We start from the raw sequence: 22631 nt of genomic DNA, 5'->3' as shown, positions 1-22631 counted from the left end.
CATCTAGTGGCTGGCCTGAGCGATGTACTGCAGAACACTAGGACAGTGGTTTTCAACCTCTTTCATATCAAGGACCATTAGTATTCGGCATTTAAGCCACCACCAAGTTCCAACCCACATTTAGCCTCCGAGACCAAAATGTATATTTTGTTATCGTTGGATAGGATTTTGTCCTCAATTCCATGCTGTATTGATGTACCATAAAAGATATAACGGGCAAATGTTTTGATCAAAATAACAATTCTTCCATATCAAGTAATGCAGATGTTTAACAATAATTTAAATAATACTAAAAGGGTATCTTTTCAAAGACACCCTTTTGGCCAGCACCAAACTTTTGATTTGCATTTTTCTAAAAACTCTTGTGAAAAATGCATAAAGTATTAAAACCAAAAGGACCATTTGGTTTCATCTTACTCTCTCAATAGTTACAAATCTATAAGGGTCCATGTCATTTAGCTGGGGCCTGGGGACCACCTGGAGGCTGGAAGCCCCTCAAGGACCACTGGTTGAAAACCACTGCACTAGAACATTGAATTTCTAAAAATGTTTTCAACGGTTTGTGTAGAAAGTCATAACTAAAAGCAAAGCATTATGTATCCGGGTCCAAAGACGCATCCCAATAAAGACACCCATTCATATAAATGGAAGCAGAAGCTTTTATTCACTTCATATTAGATGGCACAGCAAAATACAGATCCCCCCAAAACATCCAACATGTATCACAGCAAAAGAGGAAAACAAGTCAGTTTATTGGGCTTTAACTAAATAAAAACCGGTACAGAAAATGCATGTGCACGTCAAATACTTCAAGTCCAGTATTGGAGAAACTTGGATTTCAGCCCAGGTCAAGTATGTCGCATCACTCTTAATCATAATTTATAGACATAATCAATGCTGGGTGCCATATTTTCAATAAGGAGGGCAGACTTCCCCTAGAAGATGAGAATGGTAAGGCCTGAAGGCAGATTTCTAAGTACAAATGCCTTGTTCAGGGTGTTTTCACATCAATGAGTCTATGTATGTAAATTATTATCCACAGCTAGTCAACCCTTTATTAGAAACTGACATCATATTTCCAAATGGAACACAGAGGAAAAATAGTATTAACAATGAAGGTCTCACTAATGATAAAAAAAGAAAATTCATAAGTAAAATAAAACACAAACTTAAAAGTAGGTCTTGTGTTTCTTCACACCCCATCCTTACCAATAACCCAGTGGTTCTCAAAGTGGGGTCCAGGGACACTCAGGATTACTTGAGGGGGTTCCAAATGGACCCTTACAGGGCCGCAACTCGCGTACTAATCGAACCAAATGGACCCATTTGGCTCCATTTGTACAAGTTATACTCGAGAAATAAAGGGGGGGAGGGGAAAGTCTGAGAACCACTGCCATAATTCAATGAAGTGTACACAAGATGGTTTAGAGAATAAAAGAACTGCTTCCTGGTCATAACAGCATTACAAGATCTTAAGTCACCTCGGTTCATATTCATTGCCATACATAAATCTTTTCTTTGCATGTGACCTTTTTCCGACAATGAGCTCATCAGTCCCCGGTTCCAGATCCTACCCTATCCCCATAATGTAAATGTATACATACGTATATGCCCCATTTTGAACGTGACCACATACAGTACTGACACGCACGCATGCACGCCCACACACACACACACACACACACACACACACACACACACACACACTCCTGGACTCATCCTGCTCCTTCAACTAAACAATATATCCAAATCCAATCTTTCGATCGTTTCTCTCGCTCATATCTCCCCAGACTCTCTCTCTTCAGAGCTGGAGTGTCTATCTCTCTCGAGTGAGAGGGATCTCTCTCGTTCCCTGCCCTTGGCCATGTCCGGGGAGGTGGACCTCTCCCTGTCTCCAAACTCCACTCTCCCTGTCTCCTCTCGCCGTCCTTCTCCTCCGCTCTCCCTCCCTCCGCTCTCTCTCCATCTCTCCTGGGAAAGGGAGCGTTCTCCGTCACGGGTGTTAGATGATCTGTCTCTGGAGGACCTGTGCAAAAGAATGAACACACACACACAAAAAAAAGATCACATATACATGGGAGACAATCACTCCAGCATATTGACAATGATGCGTTCCTAGTAAAGACAGCCCTCGCAATACTATTCTTTTAACAGTAGTCATTACGCAGAAAATTAGCCAACACCACAGATAATCAATTGAGAAATCTTAGGGTTTGATTGCCTGATTATGCATAATGGCAAATACACCCTTCCAAAACACAATAGAGATACCCAAGCCTTATATACCGAATATAACTAGAATGTGGCACTGATCTCTGTAAAGGCGACTGGTAAAGCATGAACTTCAGCAACATAAAGGAAAAGAATTGATCTCAGATCAATTCATACCGTAATCTAAGTCAAGATGAATTCTACATAACAGCCAGGGGATTTTCAGACAACAGCCACCAGTGAGACAGCCTCACCTCTTAGTCCTCTTACTACTATTCCTGTGAGAGTGAGAGCGTGAGCGATGACTGTCTTTGTGTCGGTGCTTCCTCTCCCTGTCCCGGTCACGCTCACCCCCCTCTTCTCTGGAGCGAGAGGAGTGGTGGCGCCTTGAATGATGGGAAGACGAGCTGCCTCCATCCCTGGGATAGTTACATGGAATGACAGGAACACATTAGATGACAAGGAGTATGGTCCCCATTCGCTAAACTTTGGTTCCCACATAATTTGTATTTATGTATTTTTTTGTGCATAGATTTAGGTGGACGTACATCCAAACTCAGAGGCTCAGAGGCAGACTTGCCTCAAACATTGCATATCTGCCCGGCACCCCGAGCTCCTATTTTTAAAGAAATCCCGGCGCCGATTGTGTTAACATTGTACAATGCCAATCTACACTGTTGTACAAGTCTTCACAGTTCATTTGGTTACATTGTTTTTCCTGGCCAGTCACAGTTTGTCTTAGAGCTGCTATGTAAAGGCTTATAACACTTATAACATTGGAATGAACTGAAGAATATTAATGCAAGGCCAATATAATTAATTCATGTTAGTTTACAATTTATTTAATATTTGCGTGATTATTTATAAAATACAATTTATATAATATTTGATGTAACATTAAAGCACTTCATAAATAAAAAATGAGTTCATAATATGTATCTGACTGCTTGTATTAACTGATACAAGTATAGCCATGGGCAGTAATATAAAAGATAATTGATAAATCGTAGAATCAAGGTAATTGTGAGCAGGGTTTCTGCTAGGCATTTTCTGGGCCAGCCAACGTGACCAGTAAGATTGTATTTCTACAGCCAAATGATACATTATACTGCCATAATGTAATAAACGTCAAGTGCCTGTGCAGTGAATCATCCAGCAGACTTGTTACACCTCGTTACTGTGCAGTAACGTAAACAGTGTTTCTTTCCACTTACCAAAGATGCTGTGCTGTTTCTGCGTTTAGTTTCCTAAAGCATATCTACAACATCATGAAAGGCTATCACTTGCCAAAAATAACAAAGTAGTCGGGACAGACGAGTGATTTTAGGTTTCATGTTGGGTCTTTGCATATTGTTCAGTCTTAATATATAGGCTATAGCCATGAGATTCTTTGTTTTATTACCGTTACGTTCATGAGGCCAAGGAAGTCAACTTGCCTGCAATGCGTCACCAAGTTATTCCACCACTTTGCTCTACCATTGACGGTCTCTATTGCTTGTGTATTATCCACGACAATAAGAAGCCCTTTCAAGTTTGTTTAATTAGTCAATTGGGTCCGGGTCAGACCCAATTGCCTCGGGGTCCCGGTCTGTTTATATACCGGGATATCCGACAAGAAACTTACTGAGCACTGAAAATTCAGGAGAGAAACTCATGGTGTGCTTTGTAACTTGCATTTCATTCTTTATCTCGAATGAAACCACACTGATTCACCAGTCAATTTATGCTCATAAAAAAACGTAAAGATCAAAACATTCAAAGGAAGTAGGCATACCTATATCGCTCTCCACTTCTTGATCTTGACCTGAGAAGCAAACAGACAGAGTTTCATTTACAGCATTCTGATGACACGAGATACTTTTTGGTGTGAATATGGTTGTCGTCATAACAGTTACTCACCTCCTTCGTTCTCTCTGACTCTCCCTTGTTTCTCTCTGACTCTCCCACTCTCGCTCTCTTTCACGCTCTCGTTCTCTCTCGCTCTCCCTCTCTCGTTCACGCTCCAACTCCCATTCCTTTTCTCGCTCTTCTTCCTTGTCACGTTCCTCCCTTCTTCTCATTCGCATTCTCTCTTGTTTCTCAACAACTGCTTTCTGTTAAATGAAAATAACAAACCTAATTAAACATTTTAACATGTAACCATGTAGCTTTAGTTGAGCTGAATAAAATTATGCCTTCTGAAATCTTTTTTTTTATTTTATTTTAATACTATACAGAACCCCAAGAGGTGTTCCCGTCCAGAAGGGTTAGAACACCAAAGGGGTTGCCGCCCAGAATGGGTTAAGTAGACAATATTTAGAAACACATTTAGCCTCTCAGGCATGTTATTTTGCATACGGACAGTCACGTGTAGGTATAAACATATGGTTTACCCGTAGCCTGTCAAGCTTTTCACGGATTTCGATGAAGCCCAGGTGCAGTTTGCCTCCAAAGTGGTCGGCCAGACGGCGGTCGTTGTCGTGGAGACCCAGGTAGGCTGAGCATACCTCACACACCCTCAGCTTCTGTTGCTGGAAGCTGGAGGCTGGCATGGAATTCCTGTACACATCCTATAGTAATGGAAAACATTTGTTTTCTATTTTCTTTTACACATTTGCATTTTGAACTGTCCTTGGTTCCCTGCTGAAGGTAAGAGCATCGTACCGAACCTTTTACCAATGGCACGTGAAAATGATGAATTATTGTGAATTAAATTCATCATTACTAAACTTAACATAATTTCCTTGTTTCTGTTTTGTAAAACGTTTTTGCTTTATTCTCAGAGGAGACAGCGACAGAGAGACATCTCTAGCTGAAATCAAACCAGACCACAGTACATACATAAACATTTCCAGAGATATGAACTTCATATTTTTGTGACTATAACTATTTCAGCAAACTGCTTAAGGACTGAATCGTGTTTGCCTTGGTTGACAGCTTTTTATTAAGACTTTTCTTTAGAACATGGGTCTCTCACCTCTGCCTCTTTCTTCATGGCACGGGTCTTCTCGACCTGCTCCAGAACTAGCTGGGCCTCATCCACATTACCCTCACCACCAAGCTGTTCTGCCCTCGCCAACAGCTTCCCAATCTCCTCGTTCAACTCGTGGACACGCTCAGCCTGATTGTGATACGGAGCAAAAAAGAAAAGAAAGACAAAAAGGTTAAAAAAATAAAGCAACAGAGGTAGTAATTTTAAATGTTCGCTTTTCTGCGTGTTATTATGCCAATTTGATTTAGCTGTATCCTCCTGTATTGGTTACTGTCTAGGGATGGGCATGAAAGGTTCAACTAGCTGAACAGCCGGTGTTGAACAGGTGTCGACTACCAGTTTACAATAAATGGTCTTATTGGTGTTAGAAATTCTGATCATGAGTCTGCTAGCCCTTTGGCAATCAGCATTCCACCTTTAGAGGATTACAGCACAACAAGAGAAAGCAAAGAGAAATAACCTTTTCTTAAAAGCAATTCATTTCACCTGATGAAAAGTAAAACGCATACAAGAGGCTCAGTGTTCTTGCCAAGCAGTAACTGGCCACAGCTGCAAATGCCTCGGTTCCAGGCGAGTTGTCTACTATGGGGCAGGTGTTCAACAAATAGGCCTGTCACCTGAACATGGTCACCATTGTATTTTAGGACAGTCCTATATACCGTAAGCGTATATGGCCAGTCTAAAACAAATGAGAAAATATCAGTCTGATTGATATTTTCTCATTTGTCTTACTTAATGCCTGTTTTTTAGATTAGGTTAAGCCAGATCTGTAGATCTGCTGCTATGAATAATTGTGAAAACGTGTGAAATTCTTTGAATATATACTGTATATATATTCTTTCACAGCAAACGTTTTTTTTTTTTTTTTTTTTTTAACTTCCGACGGAGCATTAGTCTGACATGCGGGAACAACGGTCGGACTAGCGCTCGAACATGCGCTGCTCCCGTGCTTGTGGTGATGGTTAGGTTAGGGTTTGAGGTAAGTTGTCGACTGTCGGAAACAATAATAGTATCGGCACTAAAGCCTGTACCCCTTTGAACAACATATTTTCAGATGGGGGTCGGTGGCCAATTACATATAATTTTTGGGGTCCTTGAGCACCACTGACATAGTGACAAAAACATAGGTTTTTCTGAAAACTTATGATTTAGAAGACCTTTGTAGAATCTGGTCTCAGGTCTGTGTGATTTGGTAAAATGGAGGTGGCTAAAAATAAATTTAGTTTGGAAATGTTCTGTGTTGCTAATGTTATTTTTTAGCATCACTGGCTTGGTCATTTACTTTTCTAGAAATCTAAAAGGCTTTGATTGTGATATAGATATTGTTGCCTATCCTCGACACGTTTCTCTTTGGCACCCAATTCTTTACACATGCACACCTGTGATGTGACAATAAGTTGATTCTGAGGCTGACAAGTCGACTTGATTTTAAAATGTACTTTATTACTACTGAAAAACTAAAAACTAAAAAGATACATAAAGACCTTTTAACACCCCATAGCTCACCTTTGCTGCGACTTCAGCACTGATCTCATCCTGTGTTTCAGCAAGTCTCTTCTTGGCCAACTCAGTCCTACGGTCACAGTCAGCAATGAAAGACTGAAGATGCTCTGCAGCCTGTGCAAAAACATCAAAGCCAGGAAATGTTCAAAAGTGAAATTGTACACACTCGTGTTTCCAATACGAAAGAGTCAACATTATGTCATACCTAGTGTCATACCTGTCAAACAAGAAAAAAACAAACGAGTGCACCAATACACAGATTCTGTGTGAGAATGACAGAAACATAACTCACATCCAGCTCAAAGAAGTACTCTTGTTGCTTGGAGGCAATCTCAAAGTCAGCTCTAAGGGCCAGGTCATGTACTTTCACACATTCCCCCAAGTCCATTCTCTGTAGGAAACAAAACAAAGATCAATACATCAATATGGGGTGAAACTGAAATATCCATTAAAGATAAGTGTCAAGTCAAGTGATTGCAGTTTCTATGTGTTTGTAATAATAATCTTTATTGTCCCAAAGGATATTCATCTTCACTGTCTGTTCAAACACCCACATCAAAACACATAGCACATAACACCAAGACAACATGAGGTCCCCCCCCCACTGTATACAGAACCATCCTATCGATGGGGCAGTTTGTTTAATGCCGTGATGGCTGAGGGGACAAAACTCTTACTAAAACAGACCTTTTTTCCATGGAAAGATTCTGTATCTTTGTCAAAATGTAATGCATTAAAAAAGCGATACAGGGGATGATCAGTGTCATTTAATATATAAAGTGCTATGCTAAGACCTTAATGTTCATATCAGAAAGTGTGGCTTTAGGGAGTCTGATGATCTTAAGCAATACTGAAAAGTTTGTTTCTGTTGGGAACTTGGGCATGGTGTAGAAACATGTGGAACAGCACAACAGCTACAGGTTGAATAATGCTTTTGTACAATAATAAACAGAAGATGAGGGCCCCGGCAAGAGATAATGATTTTAACTTTAACAGTCTTTGCTGAAAACATGAATGGATAGATGTAATAACTATGTTAAAAGTGAGTCCAAGATGTGTGAAACTGAGGAGTGTCCAGTGCGGGTTGTTTCAATGACCAGTTATTTTGTTTTGTCCACATTCAACTCTAGATAGTTGTCAGTGCACCACTGTGTAAAATGAGAAATGGTGTTTGGATAGTCCGTAATAGTTATTTTAGTATTTAAAGTATGTGATGTTAGTGGGGTGAGGGGCTAATACTGTCATTTGTGTATAGTGTGTAGAGGAAAGGACTGAGACACAACCTTGAACAACACCCCTGTGTTGGTGATAACGGTTGATGATAATAGGGTGGCCAGACGTCCAGTTTCACGCCGGACAGTCCGGTTTTAGACCCACCTGTCCTCCTCCCACCTCAACCTCTAGCCGGACACATAATTGTCAGTTTTTTGGTGATATACAGTGCTTGTGTCAAAACTGTCATTTACGTCGTCTCTGTATTAAAATCTCTGCAGTGCTGCTCAGCTCCGCAGCGAGCCAGCCACACTCCCACTGTGTTAAAAAGAGAGAGGAGACGTTCAGAGTGTTGCTTTGTCCGCTTAATTATAAGCGACTTTGGCCTTGTTTTATAAAATAGCCTACTAAGCCTAGTCAGGCTTCTTTTGGGCTTGTTTTCATAGACATGGTTGCTTTTTTCTCTTCCAAAACCTGGCAACACTGCCAGTGGGATGGTCGGTTTGTTTGTTGTGGAATGTGTGCTCTCACAATCACTTTAGTATAGTTAATGCAGAGATAAATAAACCAAATATGCCGAAATGAAAAACTACATTCAATGAGCAATGGAGCAAGGAACTCGACATCATAAAGAAAGGGAGGCTAAAGCACTGTGAACATATAGGCTACTGGCTTCATTCTATGTCCCAGACTGATGACCATAAGACTGTATAAAAAACCCACAAGAAAGAGATTAAACATAAAACATATCTAAACATGAAATAAAATTAATTGATTATAAAAGGAATAACCTTTGTGGTACCCTATAATTTAAAAAGGTTAATTTAATTAGCAAATATATGTTCTCTGTGGACATAATGCTGGAGATGATGGTGGTGAAAATCAGGTGTGTGCAATAGTAGTAGTAATAGTAATAATAATAATAATATCTGGGATTTTTTTATAACGCTTTTCTAAACACTGTGTCTGTCTGTTTTGGGGGGGGGGGGGGGGGGGGGCTGGGGAACGAGCCCCGCAAAAGTGTCCTCTTTTCTGAGGTCTTGCAGGTGGCCACCCTAGATGAGAATGATGAACCTACTGTACAGTTTGTGGTCCATTACTCAAAACAGAGTTGCTGTCAGAAGTGGGTACAAGCTGTGGGTCTCGAAGTGATACTCACAGTGCCTGACAGAATGTCATGAGGACATGAATCCAAAAGGTGACTCTTGCAGACCCGCTCATCTGAGAATTTGATTCTCTGTCGCATGGTGTCTCCTATAAAAAAAATAAGACAGGAAAAAATGTACTATGCATGACAAACATTGCTAAAAGCACAAAAAATGCTCTTTATAAAAGGAGGTGCACGCAATTTCGATGCAGACTTAAAGTTACCACCAACAAATAACACATTCTGTAACAGATAAAAGTGCAAAGTGATGTTCCTGGCCTGACATATCAACACAAAACGACAGCAGCTGGAAACAAACAATGGGCCGCAGGTAAGTCATGAGAGTAAAATATGCAAAACATCTTAATGTTCTTCTCGGGCATTCCAGCCATGCAGACAGTCAATGTTTACTGTCTGGTAAATGAGTTTAGTTAGTTGACGTCGCTCATCATAACAGACAACAGGTAGCTAGCCGAGTGGCTAAGTTAGCCATGGGGCTAGGTTCACACAGAGGCTAGGTTAGCAAAGCATGCCTCATCATTAGTCGGTCTGGCAAGCTAACGCTAGCTGCTAATAAGGCTAGCCTTCAAATACCAACGCGGCGGTTGGAGAAGGATCATAATCGCGGTTGTCATCAACAGCGCCCGCCAGCCAGCCAGTCCCGGGGCTTACCGTCTCTCCCCGTCCCCATGAGCTGGTCCAGCATCGCTCTCATCTGGGCCTGGGCCGACATGTTCTCCCCGGTGTTTATCCACGATGCTCCTCGGCAACACACGCAGGCCTCTCTGGTCCTCCTCCTCCACCGCGGACAACTTTTAACCGAGAGGAGCCCCCAATTAAGTTCCCTCGAAAACACCAGCCAGTATCCACTCGAGAAAATGTTCTGCTTGGTTTATTATCCCTCTAAGTGTTTTATGTGTAGATGTATGTGATGAATAGAGGCACGTTTAGTATCTAAACGAGTCTAACGTTGTTTTCCAAAAGTGTGGCTGGATGATGTGGATCCACCTCGTCTTCGGTCTCAGTTACAAACTGCTCGTGTGGCGAGACTGCGAGTTGAGACACACAGAGACAGACATTGGTTGGAAAATAGTTTTTGTATTAAAATAAATAAGTCGGTTGTACTGTGGGTGAAAATGTTGAGCACAGCATATTCTATACTTCTGGCGGTTTGACCTAGAAGTTGGCAAGTTTTAATATTCCCTTTCTTTCTTCTCTCTCGACTTCCTATCTTTTTGGTACGCGTCGTAAAGCTAGCCGCGCTTCTGCGCCTGGAGGAAGTGCGGCAGTTTTTCTCGCGCACGGGGTACCTTTTTTTGCCTGCTTATATTTGTTTAAGGTAATGGTTTTCATCAACCATTTTGATACCACTGAGGGTCCATTATTTATTCTGCATTTGAGCCACGGACCATTTGATGAGGTTTAGTCTCTCTGCAGACCAAAAACGAAATAATTATTTGTTTTTGTCCACAATTCCATGCTTTGATATTGTTATAATTTAGGAGAGATAACCGTGAGCAAAAATAACAATTCTACATTTTCTAATTGTGTAGACTTCTTGCAAATTAAGTAATTCAGATGTTTAACAATAAAGATCTATAAGGGTCCATTTGGTTACCAACTCTCCATCATTTAGCTGGGGACCCCCTGGAATCCTCTCAAGGACCACTGGTGGTCCCCGGACCACTGGTTGAAAACCACTGGTGTAAGGTTAACACATTTTACATCTTTGCTCATCGAGATATACTTAACTCGAATGCCCTACCCTGACCCACTATCTATAATACATTTTACATTTAAAAAATGTATGTGTTGTGCTGTAAATTGTGATGTCACCAGACCAGTCCATAAACAACAAAGCCTCCATAAAGGAAAATAAAGGTACGGTCGCCCCTTTTCCATCTCGCCCCACTACTCTACCTAGCTGTAAATAACAAACATAATTCATGTTGGTGATTATATCATATATAAAAGGTATTATCATATTAATCATATCATATTACTAGCCAGCCATGGTTCACATGTACGCTCGTCATGGCGGAACGTCCCTGTTTTGGGCAACTTGATACATTTGCAAAGTTAATGTCTCCATAATAAATGTTCAAATCTGAAATATAAAGTGCTCACCCAGGAGCCACGTATATTATAATTTTGCACGGGCTGGTATTATCACCCGTGCATTCCGTATTCTTCAATAAAACAAATTTAATCCTATCGATGGCCATTTTCTAAAACCGTTGTAATGAATCAGACATAGGCCTAAGTATCAGAGTGCAATACACGTCCCAACCGCGAGGGGTGCGCAGTTAACGCATATGGCGAAAAAAACTGAGAAATTGGCCGGCGGTCGGACACAAATGCTTTTTATTGAACAATACGGAATGAACGGCTGCTAATATCTGCTCAAGAAAAATTCTAACATCCGTGGCTCTGGGGGTGAGTACTTTATATCAGAAATATGAACGTTTATGTTGACATTAACGTGTAATGTAGCAAGGTGCGCAAAACAGGACGAAGTAGCATCATGACTATGACTATTATGCTTCAGGGCAAAAAATTACCGCATGTTCTTCGCATGATTGGCAGGCGAGGAAGTGTAGCCATCATCAATCCCAATTATTATTATTTTGTTTTGAAAGTAATAACCCGGTTATTTATTGACTGAACTGCTGTTTTGATGAATTATATATTTTATCGGTAGTATAGATGAGTCATGCTAATACGACCATTCAGCCATATATTTTATTATTTTGTTTTGTTGTTTAGGGCACGCCCATACAGTCAGACAGTCATCCACAAAGTAGAGCCACCCCCAACCTATGCCCCCAACCCAACCCAAACACACTCACACCCTGATCCCGCCCCTACTGGAAAAATGGCGACAGCGATATTGCGGCTCTCACGCCGACTTGCCACGAAAAATGTGGGATTGAGCCGTAGCGGTGGCTCCAAAACGTCGAATTTAAGCAGTGGAGTTCCATGTCGGACTGCGGTGTCAACGACCTCGGGCGCAATCCTACCGAAACCGGATAAAGTAAGTGTTTTTCGTTCTGTTGACGATCGGACCCAGTTTAAAGCTGTTCATTTCTGTTTTATGATTGACACGAGCAGTAACTAATCGGGGTGGATGATACGTTCTAGAAAATGATTCGGTAGCCAATCAACGTGTGTTTGTTTTACGCAAAGGCAACCTCAAGGAAGTAGTACTGTACGTGTTCGAGAAAAATGTTGAAATTTCATGTACTAAATCAAATGTACACTGCATTCATTGTCTGCCCGTGATGCCAGTAATTTAGTAAACAATCTAATCTAGATACTATAATAGCCATAAACTATTTACTATTAGCAAAGATAACGATTGGCAACAAACTGTACTGAGACTTCAAATCGCTCTGATGTTGTAATGTTGAAACCCTGTTCTTAAAATAGAATCTATGTCTTAGACGATTCATTAAAGCCAACACGAGCATGTCCCCCTCAAAGCCAAATAATAATTATTTTATAATGACAAGAGAAGAGGAGGCTGTAGGCCTATCTATCGAGATTTGACTGCGTTTCTGTGAGCCCGTGTGGTGGTAATATCATACCATCCACATACCAGTCGATACCCTAATTCTTAAGAGGAACACCGACTATTAAAACTTGAGTTACATTACATAAAATGTATGAATAGCTCATGCATTTCCAATTAATTATATCAATGTTAAGTTAAAACTCCCCCGATAATGCTAATTATTTACAGTTTTATATGGAGTTGTCCCCTCTATATGAAGAGAGCTATTCAACGTTTTATTTGGGAAACGCAAGACGTCAAAAGTCAGTCCTACTATTTGTCACACATGTTACCACAGTGAAATTTGTTCTCCACATTTACCCATCTCTTGGAGCGGTGAGCCGCAGCCGTGCCGCGTTCAGAAATAATTTGTAGTTGATCTGAGTCTGACCCTCCCAATCCAACCCTTGATGCTGAGTGCCAGGCAGGCAGGCATTTTTCCCATTTGTACAGTCTTTGGTTTGGGATGACCCGGCCAGTGATCGAACCCCGACCTCCCAGTTTCAAGGCGGACACTAAGTCCACTGTCTGGTACAGAGGCAAAGTCGATGTTCACACACATGTAAATCTTTGTACAAGTACAAATGATTCTAGTTTGCTGAATGATCGATCAGTGGATTTTCCTATGAAAATGTATTATATAGATTGTAACTAAACAGCTCCTTGTCTCCCCCAGTTTATATCCCATTCCAGCTTAATATAGCCATTTCCCCACTTGTTTTTCAGATATCCTTTGGCCTCATCCGAATGACAGCAGTGGTCGTGCCTTTCCTTTACGTTGGAACACTTATCAGCAAGAACTTTGCTGCCCTACTGGAAGAGCACGACATCTTTGTTCCAGAGGATGATGATGACGACGACTGAATTAACGTTAGTAAATGAGGAGAAAGGACAGCGTGAATGTCATTACAGATGCACAATTCTAACATTCAAACATAAGCTCTTATACAACATTCTTTTTATTTGTAATTTTAACCTATTTGTAAAGCATGTGTGACTGTGAACTTCATTATAGAAATGGATAAAAATGAAAATTGCAATGATGACAATTCGACAGATGTTAACTGAAATCTATTTGCCTATGTAGGGTCTGTTCAATCATGACTTGGGGCATGGATGGTAGTGCCAGGAAGGAGTGAAGGAGATCGAATGATGATTGAATGCAACATCACTGTGACCACTGTGTCCATCCAGCTCGTCCGTCCCTCATTCACACCTTTTTTAAATAGATTCCATATCATATTTATGTGAGGCTATCATGGCTATCAGTCAGGCCTTCACTCTTGTTTGCATGTGCCTGTCAAGGTTAATAAAGTCTATAAATATTAAAGAAAATCGTAAGCATTTTCATTCTTTGGTAGTCCTGTTCTCGTGTTGAATCTTCATTGAGGCAGCAATTGCAGTGGTGTGCTGAAGCAAATGTCCAAGAGTAAATGTAGTCCCAGTCATATTCTGCCAGAGCCATGACAAGTCATGTAAGTTATTGTTATTGTAACAGGCTAACAGTCATAGCAGGTGTCCCCACCAATCAGGTGTCTCTTGTCCCTTCCTGCAGTGCAGCATTGGCCAGTCTCAGATGTTCTTTGAGGGAGCTTGTTTCCAATTGGCTGCGGCCCTTCACCTCGTTTAGTTCCACATATGCTGTTTTATAGCGCTCATACGCTGCTTCCTTCTCCTAGTAGAGATTAATAGGACATGGCAAACGTCAAAAGTACGGGAGACATGCTAACTAGACTGTTGTATAATACAGTAGTTATACACATTTGTGATCATTGTTTGTATGTTTTACAATATTGTCCTTACAAATAGCCCAAATAGAAAAAGACAGAAGCATCAGACAGTAAGTACCTTAATGAGGGATTGAACCTCAGACCGTAGACAGCTAATTTCCTTTTGAAGATATTCCACCTCCTTTTCTTTTGCTCTTAACTGAACCTGAAACAGAAATATACCTTCTTACTATTATTTCACACATGCACTTGCAGAGATGAGGGTTTTTGTCTACGGGGAGTACAACAGGGTACATAAAATGCTATTTATTTAGTTGATGGGGGTCCCCCAGGGCTCTGTGCCCTCCTTTCTTCCCCCTCTCTACGCCAAACCTCTTTGCCGCAAATAGCCGATAAACACTCTCGCAACGTGTCAGAGCAAGGTGACGCGTGAGCTTTTAGATATGCTATTTTTGCTGACTGTTCGCCCCTGAATAGGTTTCATCATTCATGTAGTTAAATTGATTGCCTCTGCTACCATTGCATGATTGCACAACGAAGACCTAAAGAACATTGGAGTGAGCTGGCAGGAAGCAAAGGCCCAGAACAGAAGAGTGTGAGATGGAGAGCTCTGGTGACTGCCTGCCACTCAACGGGGGAAAGAGGATTAAGTCACATTGCACAGGGATCATATCCTGTCACAAAAGCTTAAATTAATTCATGTATTTCCGGCAGTAGATGGCAGTATGTTCTGCCCCAGAATGTGTCCAATCAGAGGTTGGTTGATGACGCAAATGTGGTCCCTGGGAATGAAGAAGGAGACATTGCCAAAAGATAAAATCAAAAAGAACCGTTATTGCCACAGGGAGTGTAATGTGCATGGGCATGACCTGCAATATGAATGACCTGGTTAATTTATTTGTGTTAGGGTGCATGAGGCTCCGACCACGCAATCGTCAGAGAACTGTTTACTTGGAAGCTAAATAAAAGTATTCCTTGATGAGTTGGAGTTAATTGTAAGAGAATATTAGAGCGGATCATAATGTTCTCTTAATTGACACGTTTACACGAGGCATTTTTATTCTGATTGAGCTGTCATTCTGAATATTAGTGGAATATTCCGGATCTTGTAAATTTCCTCCCAAATTGTTTTAAAGCTCTTCTGCATCAATTCGGTATTTATGAGAATCACAGATCCTGACATGAAGTTGACAATGTACCACACAACTATTTCAGGTCACTCATTTGTTTTTAAAATACCTCTGTGTCTGGCGCACTACGCTCGGTGCTTCCGAGGGCAGATAAATCTGACTTCTGTCCTGTGACCAGGAGACGCATTCGACTGATTTCCTCAGCGAGTTTGGCCCTGAGATCCTAAAAGAAGATGAAAATTATATAATATTATATAGAAACATTGGAGTTTACTGATACTGATGCTCTCTCTCTCTCTCTCTCTCTCTCTCTCTCTCCCCAACCTGGTTCTCTTTGTGGAGCTGGTCCATCTCCCTCTGCTTGGAACCCAGTTCCATCTCTTTGCGTCTGCCACTCTGCTCTCTCACATTAAGCTCCAGGCACTTCTGAGAGTAGTGTTCAGACAGAACATCCAGCTCACTGTGTAAGGAGTCAGCCTGCAGGGGCCTGACACACAGACATTATGGGCTGTCTTATCATGTGACACATGTCACACAAGTCAAGAGGTCATGGAACATCTAAAGCCTTCGGCAAGATGGAGAATACACAGTACAATCCTAAATGGACCCTCATGGGACCCTCATTGTTACATTTCTACATTCAGAGTTACAAATGGATATGTTAACACGGAGGATTTGACCGTATAGGTGGAAGTTTTTGAATAATCTTACCGTTGTCCTCTGTATGTTTTGTCCATGTGTGAACCCCCTACTGCCGTCCTACTGGTCATCTCTTCTCTGTGAAGCTGTTTTAGTGCCTCCATAGCTATAGTGCAGTGAATTAAAATAGTATGAAGAAAAACAAAAACAAGGTGGCATATGGGTACCGTATAGATAGAAAGTGAAGCTGTACAGCATGTTAATGGTAAAGGGACCTTCATGCTAGCCATTGCCAGCTAATAGGGTTGTTGTAGAAAATCTTCTGGTTCTGTAGGTGTACGTGTGTAGTACATTTACACCACCTAAACCAGAACCATTGCCACTTTTGTCAAAGTTAGATGTATAAGGTCAGTTTTTCTATAGAATAAATTATTTGTGGCTACATTAATTTAGCTGTACTCAGTATATATATTTAAATTAGTAGTACCACATCACTCAAATTAATTCAGGTCTAAAGGTCAGCTTTAGACACAAACACACATACACACTAAAGGCATCCTTTGTCATGACAGCCTTCTAGTCTAGGTACTGCATGTTCTGACCCATGGAGCTGCATTTTTAGAACCTCACTGCACTCTGTTATTACTGTCAGGCATGCGTGATTTGGAATCCCACCAACGCTCCAGGATCCCACCGCCGTTCCAGGATCCAGGACCCGCCTTACCGTGTGTCTGATTGGCTCCCGGGCAGGAATAGTTTTACTGAGGTTAGGTTTAGGCATAGTTTTACTGAGGTTAGGTTTAGGGTTAGGTTTAGGCATAGTTTTACTGAGGTTAGGGTTAGGTTTAAGCATAGTTGCAAAAACGAGAACTGTCAATCACAGCGACTACTGGCCAATCACAGCAGGGTTTTCTGGAGCGAGGGTGGGACTCCAAATCACGCGCCAGGCATATTACCTTTGGAAGCAGCCTCGCTCTCCTCCTGTAGCAGCCGGTCCTTCTCTCTCTCCAGCTCCCTGATCTCCCTGCCGTGTTTCTCCTGCAGCTCCTCCAGTGTTTTGTGATGAGCCGACACCATGGCTTCCAGTTTGGCCCTACAAGGAGCCCCAGGGCCGCATGGACTGTCCACCTCAATCCCCATGGCAACCCGGTCCTTTTTGATGCTCTCCACCTGCAGCCTCAGGGACAGGGCCTGCAGCCGGACACAGAAAACATGGTGGAAGAAGAGAGAGAGTAGATGAAGAGTGAGGAAGAGGAGTAAGAAGAAAGGGAAAGGAGGCTGTCTAGAGATTTGTTATTGCTCCATATGTGTATGTACTGTATATGCACTGATGTATCACCACATATTGGTATCGGCAGTTTTTTTGCCGTTATCGGTCAATATCGATATCTGCAAATAAAATCCATCAACATAAACATTAACACACCTCTGTTCCAATCGGCAGTAGCCGTTATTTATCTGTTTATCTGGCTATGTTGGTGTGTTGGTTATGTATGTGCAGCATACCAAGCTGTAGTTATTTCTTATTTCAGGCACAAAAGCCTGAAACAATTAACCTGACGCTGCCAGATCCAAGAAGCTTGCTACACAAATTTGTTTCACAGCTTATTGGGATCTGGGATCGCGGAAGCAAATTCGATGACGGGGCTGTTCCTTTTTTTCAAGATACATGATTGGATGGGACCGTCTGTCTATCACTGTGTGGGCGTGCAAACACAACCAATCATATTGACGTGTCTATATAGCTTCACATCCGGTTTCGCACATATCCCGCCCTTAGCTCACGCTGATTGGCTCGAACCGGGAGCGGTTCGGTGTTAGCTGAACTCCCTGAGAGGTCCCAGATGGTTGTGGTGTTGGGGAACATGGTTACCCAATACCGCCCCCATCTGGCAAAGTCAGGTTATGAAACAATAACACCAAAAACTAAATAAACAAATATCTGTATCGGTATCCGTATCGGCTAAATTTATATGTCACACATCGGTATCTGCCAAGAATTTCCATATCGGTGCATCCCTAATATATATATATATATACAATATACAAACAATTTTTGTGGTTTTATACATTTAGATGGAGTACATTCTTGATGTAAATGTTCTCCATTTCGGCGTTTCCTACCTCCTTTTGAAGGGCTTCGGCTGTGCTTGATTTATTGGTTTGGGCACCATTCACAAATGGAAGAGCCTCTTTGGAGATAGATTCATTAGCTTGGGAACCAATCACACAAGAGATGTCCAGCTCTGGGCTTGCTCTTGATTGAATAGCAGATTGGCAGCCAATGGGAGGCTGGAATGTGTCTTGATCGCTTGATTGATGCGTCTGAGCTCCAATGAGAGACGGCACAGGGATGTCCCTATCATGAGATATCCTCTCCAGTTCTGCCCACTTCTCGTTGACCTCTGAGTCTATGGTGTCAATTACAGGCACAGGGACACTTCCCTTCTTCAGCTCAACCGAGTCCCACCTGCTGCCCATCTCACTGTATGGGACGCCCTCTTCAAACCACTTATTCCTCTGTTCCAATCGCTTTACTTGCTCTCTGTCCCAGCCCTCCCCGGCTTCTCTCTGACTGGCTGGATATAAGCCAGATGGTGTTCTGTCCAGGTCGAGGTCTACAGAGCCATCTTGGTAGTGGTCAGCATGATCACGAGAGTTAGCAGAACGAGTAGGTTTATAGCTGGAGTCTTTGCGGGTGAGCCGAGAGGGAGGTTGGCATGGCGACACGGGGTTCTCTTTCTCACGGCCGGTATCTGATTGGCTGGGGTTGGAATCAGGGGAAAGACAAGAGGATAATGTTACCCATCGTAGCCGTAATAATAGACTGTGTCCAGTACACAGTGGACCACATCATATTGTCTGCATTTCTTCACTATGTTCTGGAATTCAGAAAATGATCTTTGCAACATCTGTTCTCCACATTTGGCCAGTGGGTTTTGAGTACATTCCGTTATCCAAAAAGACATACAAAAGCGTCAATTACTGATGCTACATCTAACATTCCCTCACATGTCTATGAAATTATAGCAAGCATATGATATTATATATACATCACACATGATATATTCTGTAACTGTTGGCAATACTGACAGCATTTGATATAATTTGCTTTGTATAGGCTCATTTACAAAGCAATTTTTTCCTTTTCACTTTCAAAGTTAAAACACTGAGGACTTTACTCTGTAGGCTATATTAGTAAGACCTCTACTTCAACAATCTCATTTTCTCCAAAGTGCTTCTTGGAAGAGTGAAACTCGGCACCCTTTTTCAGCAGGATGTGCTCCTTGGAAGTAAAGGCAGACTCACAGTTTTGTTGCTGTATTGAATTGCTGTCATTTAAACCACTGTTCTCAACATCGGTTCAGAGGACCACCATGGGTCCAAGTGGACCGCTACGGGTCCATTTGGTTCAGAGAGTTAAATTAACGCTGATGATTTTACAGTGTAGATTGGGGTCCCAGAGATATAAATAAATAAAAATAAATCACACTTGTGTGAAGTGAGGGGCGCCTGACTTATAGAAGCCTGCACATATATTATATGGCAGGGTCACTTTCATTCATTGCAGATTTACTGCCACAACAATATACATTACAATACATGAATGCTGCAGTGTGTAAAACAAAACCAGTCACAATATTTATATCGCCGCACATGGCGTCACATTACTTTCACTGCTTTAACATTAAAAGTCCATAGACTTTGGCTGCCATATGATGTCATTTCAAACGGCCTCTCAGAAAAAGACTATATCAAGCCGGGGGTCCTTGAAATTCAAAAGTTTGAGAATCACTGGTTTAAACACAGCATGTACTGTAACAGTAGTGCAAACAGAGTACACGCGGCAAGCACAGCACACTGTCTTCAGACTCACTGTGTGTTCGTCTGAATGACCTGCTTCAGTAGCTTCACCCAGTTCCGTCGCAGTTTAGAGGTAGTGGCAGAGAGACTGAACACTGTTCTCTTTGTCTGGAGGAGATGAAACGATAAGAGGAAAGAAAAGAACGTTCACAATTAAGTCGAATTTATGGGCTTCGGTGAAAAATGTCAATTGAAATATATATTGTTTTACTGTGATCGGTGTCTGTCTTCAGAGCGTTCAACTGAACAAATGTGGGGTATTTTTGTAGAGACGCAACACTTATTTGCCAGAGCAGAAATTTGACCATAATTAAGGAAGGAAGTGAATAGGCAAAGCATGTGACTGCTGTGTTTGGCTGTCTACTGTCTGTTACAGTCTGTGTAGTGTGTGGAGAGCAGGGGTGCCCTACACACTTTTTAGACTTTAGAGCTAGTTTCAAAATGAGTGTGTGTGTGTGTGTGTGTGTGTGTGTGTGTGTGTGTGTGTGTGTGTGTGTGTGTGTGTGTGTGTGTGTGTGTGTGTGTGTGTGTGTGCATGTGTGTGTGTGTGTGTGTGTGTGTGTGTGTGTGCATGTGTGTGCATAAATACATGTATTTGCAAGCCATAGTTCTTCTCGATATCACATTCGGACACATTAACACAGGATGTTAGATCAATCTCTCCGTCCAGGTCATCTGACTGCAACACAATGAAAGGAATAAAAGATTACACAACTAAGATGAACATGCTTTGAAAAGGCACACATATAAATTGAACACTTGGCATGAATCTCCCATAGTGTATAATGCTGCAATAGTTTATTGGGTGGTGTATTTCAAGGGGTTTAGGTCATGACCCGAACATTAAAATGGGCACCAAAATTGTTGAAATATTATACATACACTGTACAAATACAAACATTACTGGCTGTGCTATCCACAAAGCCTTCAACATTCCTGTGAGGTTCCTGTAGGCCTATATAGCAAAGAACATATTTGATTTTGCTTTGTTTTTAGAATCTTACCTCTGCCTCAGAGTCTCTGTAAAACCTCAATGAAGTATCACCCAAGACAAACCAGTGTTTCCTCCACTGTTAAACACACAGAGGAAGCCATTTTGACCACTTTCATTTAAAGCTCAACAGTATTCGTTAAGAGTTATTCACTTATTGTAAACGCAAACATCTTCTTACCTTGCCATTTCCATCGAGTCTGGACATCCATCCCTTAAGATGAAAAAGATCCAGACAGAACAAAACAGTAGTCACAGCTGTGAACTGTACAGGAAACTGAACCGAACTGTTTCTGTTACAAGTGTCCTAACTGATGTTGAATTTCCTTCTTCTGAGACAGAGTGACAGTGGTGGAAAGTAACATGTACTCAAGTACTGTACTTAAGAACAATTTTCAGGTACTTTTACTTTACTGGAGTATTTCCAAATTTCATTACTTTTACTTTTACTCCACTACATCTCAGAGGCAAATATGGTACTTTTACTCCACTACAATTATTTGAAAACATTAGTTACTAGTTACTTTGTATATTTTGATTATTATTACAAAACATACATTTTTACACATCCAAAGTTGTATCACTTAAGTTTTCAAAGTTAAAATATTAAAAAAAACTATAAGTGAAAAGTACAAACATACACAGTAAGCTGGATTTTGTTTTACAATTTGAATGGATTTTCTAATTGAACATACGGTATGTAGGAGTAGTTAGACGCCAAACCTTTGAGGAGAATACAGTATAGAAATAGTGTAGGATATCTTGAGTGCATGAGCTTGCTGATGCTGTGGCAAGCCCATCAAAAATATTACTATTTATCTCACACAGAAGTAGGTCTACATTTGAGACAGTGACCTACCCTATAACCCTATAACGTCTCAAGCATCTGGTGGCTGTGTTTTTAGTTTTTATTTGCTAAAAAGTGGGTTTATGTCTGTTATGTGATCATTACATTACATCATCATCCGGTGAACTTTTTAGACCATCCCACAAGTTCTCTTCTTGACATTAAAATGCTGAGCTTGCAGCGTTGATTATAGTGTGTGATACATCCTAGAATCTATTAATAAGCATGATGCATCAACGTGAACATTCTGCCCTGAAAACTATAGTGCTAACTAATAGCTTTTCCTTCAAGGTGCTTCTAGTTGGGCCCTGCCTGAGGTGAGAGAACTGAACTAAATGTCAGGGAGCTTATAAAGTATTCATATATGAATAAGTCATTTCTTTCTTAATTGTTTTATGAATGGGAGAACTCTCACCGTTTGGCTATCTTCTGGTAGACCCCGCTCCTTTCCTCTTGTTGATCTGTGCTTTCCACTTTTATCTGAACCCTAGTATGGAATATGAGGGCAGATTGTGTTTATTTTTACTCTGCCAAATTGTAGCCATGTTTCATATATTCTTTCTTTTTACAGTACCTGTGAGTGAAGAGATGTTGTTGACTGCCTTCGAGACATTCCATCATCTGAGTCACGATATTTCTCCCGCCTGTCTCTCCCTCTCTCTCTGCCTCTCCCTCGCTCGTCTGGCTCAACTCTTGAACTGGAAATATATGTTTCATCTTGACATCTTAAAAGAAAGAGAAAGAATGAATGTAGGAGCATATAAGCTTAAAATGCAGACAAAAATGGCAGCAGCATTGTTCTATGCATCTTTCCTGCTAAAATTAACCTTCAC

At 41.3% G+C, this 22631-nt stretch overlaps 3 protein-coding genes across 3 annotated transcripts; 1 reads left to right on the top strand and 2 right to left on the bottom strand.

Moving 5' to 3' along the window:
- Positions 1-641: 641 nt before the first annotated feature.
- Positions 642-10308, bottom strand: LOC310858655 (putative RNA-binding protein Luc7-like 1). The gene is made up of 10 exons (XM_083764863.1): positions 9717-10308; positions 9057-9151; positions 6978-7076; positions 6689-6799; positions 5168-5311; positions 4584-4760; positions 4111-4304; positions 3986-4015; positions 2466-2630; positions 642-2026 (listed from the first exon to the last, which is right to left on the bottom strand). The coding sequence occupies exons 1-10, from the start codon at positions 9775-9777 to the stop codon at positions 1777-1779; spliced, it is 1326 nt and encodes a 441-aa protein (XP_083620989.1). The 5' UTR covers positions 9778-10308; the 3' UTR covers positions 642-1776.
- Positions 10309-11894: 1586 nt separating this feature from the next.
- Positions 11895-13932, top strand: LOC310858661 (essential MCU regulator, mitochondrial-like). Its single transcript, XM_083764869.1, has 3 exons — positions 11895-12078; positions 13324-13467; positions 13685-13932. Exons 1-2 carry the CDS (start codon positions 11920-11922, stop codon positions 13459-13461), a joined length of 297 nt encoding a protein of 98 aa, XP_083620995.1. The 5' UTR covers positions 11895-11919; the 3' UTR covers positions 13462-13467; positions 13685-13932.
- Positions 13933-14076: 144 nt separating this feature from the next.
- Positions 14077-22402, bottom strand: LOC310858653 (TRIO and F-actin-binding protein-like). Its single transcript, XM_083764861.1, has 13 exons — positions 22373-22402; positions 22214-22285; positions 21133-21165; positions 20965-21030; positions 20550-20639; positions 19974-20068; positions 18221-18860; positions 17053-17287; positions 16169-16262; positions 15782-15944; positions 15567-15680; positions 14446-14532; positions 14077-14272 (listed from the first exon to the last, which is right to left on the bottom strand). The coding sequence occupies exons 3-13, from the start codon at positions 21157-21159 to the stop codon at positions 14126-14128; spliced, it is 1758 nt and encodes a 585-aa protein (XP_083620987.1). The 5' UTR covers positions 21160-21165; positions 22214-22285; positions 22373-22402; the 3' UTR covers positions 14077-14125.
- Between the last annotated feature and the right edge of the window lie 229 nt (positions 22403-22631).

Source organism: Protomyctophum parallelum, assembly GCF_964188405.1.
Source record: "Protomyctophum parallelum genome assembly, chromosome: 5".
Lineage (NCBI taxonomy): Eukaryota > Metazoa > Chordata > Actinopteri > Myctophiformes > Myctophidae > Protomyctophum > Protomyctophum parallelum.
This window is presented reverse-complemented; position numbering and strand designations above follow the sequence as displayed.

What these genes read in the sequence shown, in the direction of transcription:
- LOC310858661 (XM_083764869.1), top strand. Translation starts at nt 11,920, where the DNA reads ATGGCGACAGCGATATTGCGGCTCTCACGCCGACTTGCCACGAAAAAT. An exon ending in TCCTACCGAAACCGGATAAA is followed by an intron (nt 12,079 to 13,323) that starts GTAAGTGTTTTT and finishes CTTGTTTTTCAG; the next exon opens with ATATCCTTTGGCCTCATCCG.
- LOC310858653 (XM_083764861.1), bottom strand. Translation starts at nt 21,159, where the DNA reads ATGTCCAGACTCGATGGAAATGGCAAG. An exon ending in ACAGAGACTCTGAGGCAGAG is followed by an intron (nt 20,640 to 20,964) that starts GTAAGATTCTAA and finishes ATTGTGTTGCAG; the next exon opens with TCAGATGACCTGGACGGAGA. An exon ending in ACTATGGCTTGCAAATACAT is followed by an intron (nt 20,069 to 20,549) that starts GTATTTATGCAC and finishes CATCTCCTCCAG; the next exon opens with ACAAAGAGAACAGTGTTCAG.
- LOC310858655 (XM_083764863.1), bottom strand. Translation starts at nt 9,777, where the DNA reads ATGTCGGCCCAGGCCCAGATGAGAGCGATGCTGGACCAGCTCATGGGG. An exon ending in AGTCAGAGAGAACGAAGGAG is followed by an intron (nt 4,016 to 4,110) that starts GTGAGTAACTGT and finishes TTTGCTTCTCAG; the next exon opens with GTCAAGATCAAGAAGTGGAG. An exon ending in AGTAGTAAGAGGACTAAGAG is followed by an intron (nt 2,027 to 2,465) that starts GTGAGGCTGTCT and finishes TCTTTTGCACAG; the next exon opens with GTCCTCCAGAGACAGATCAT.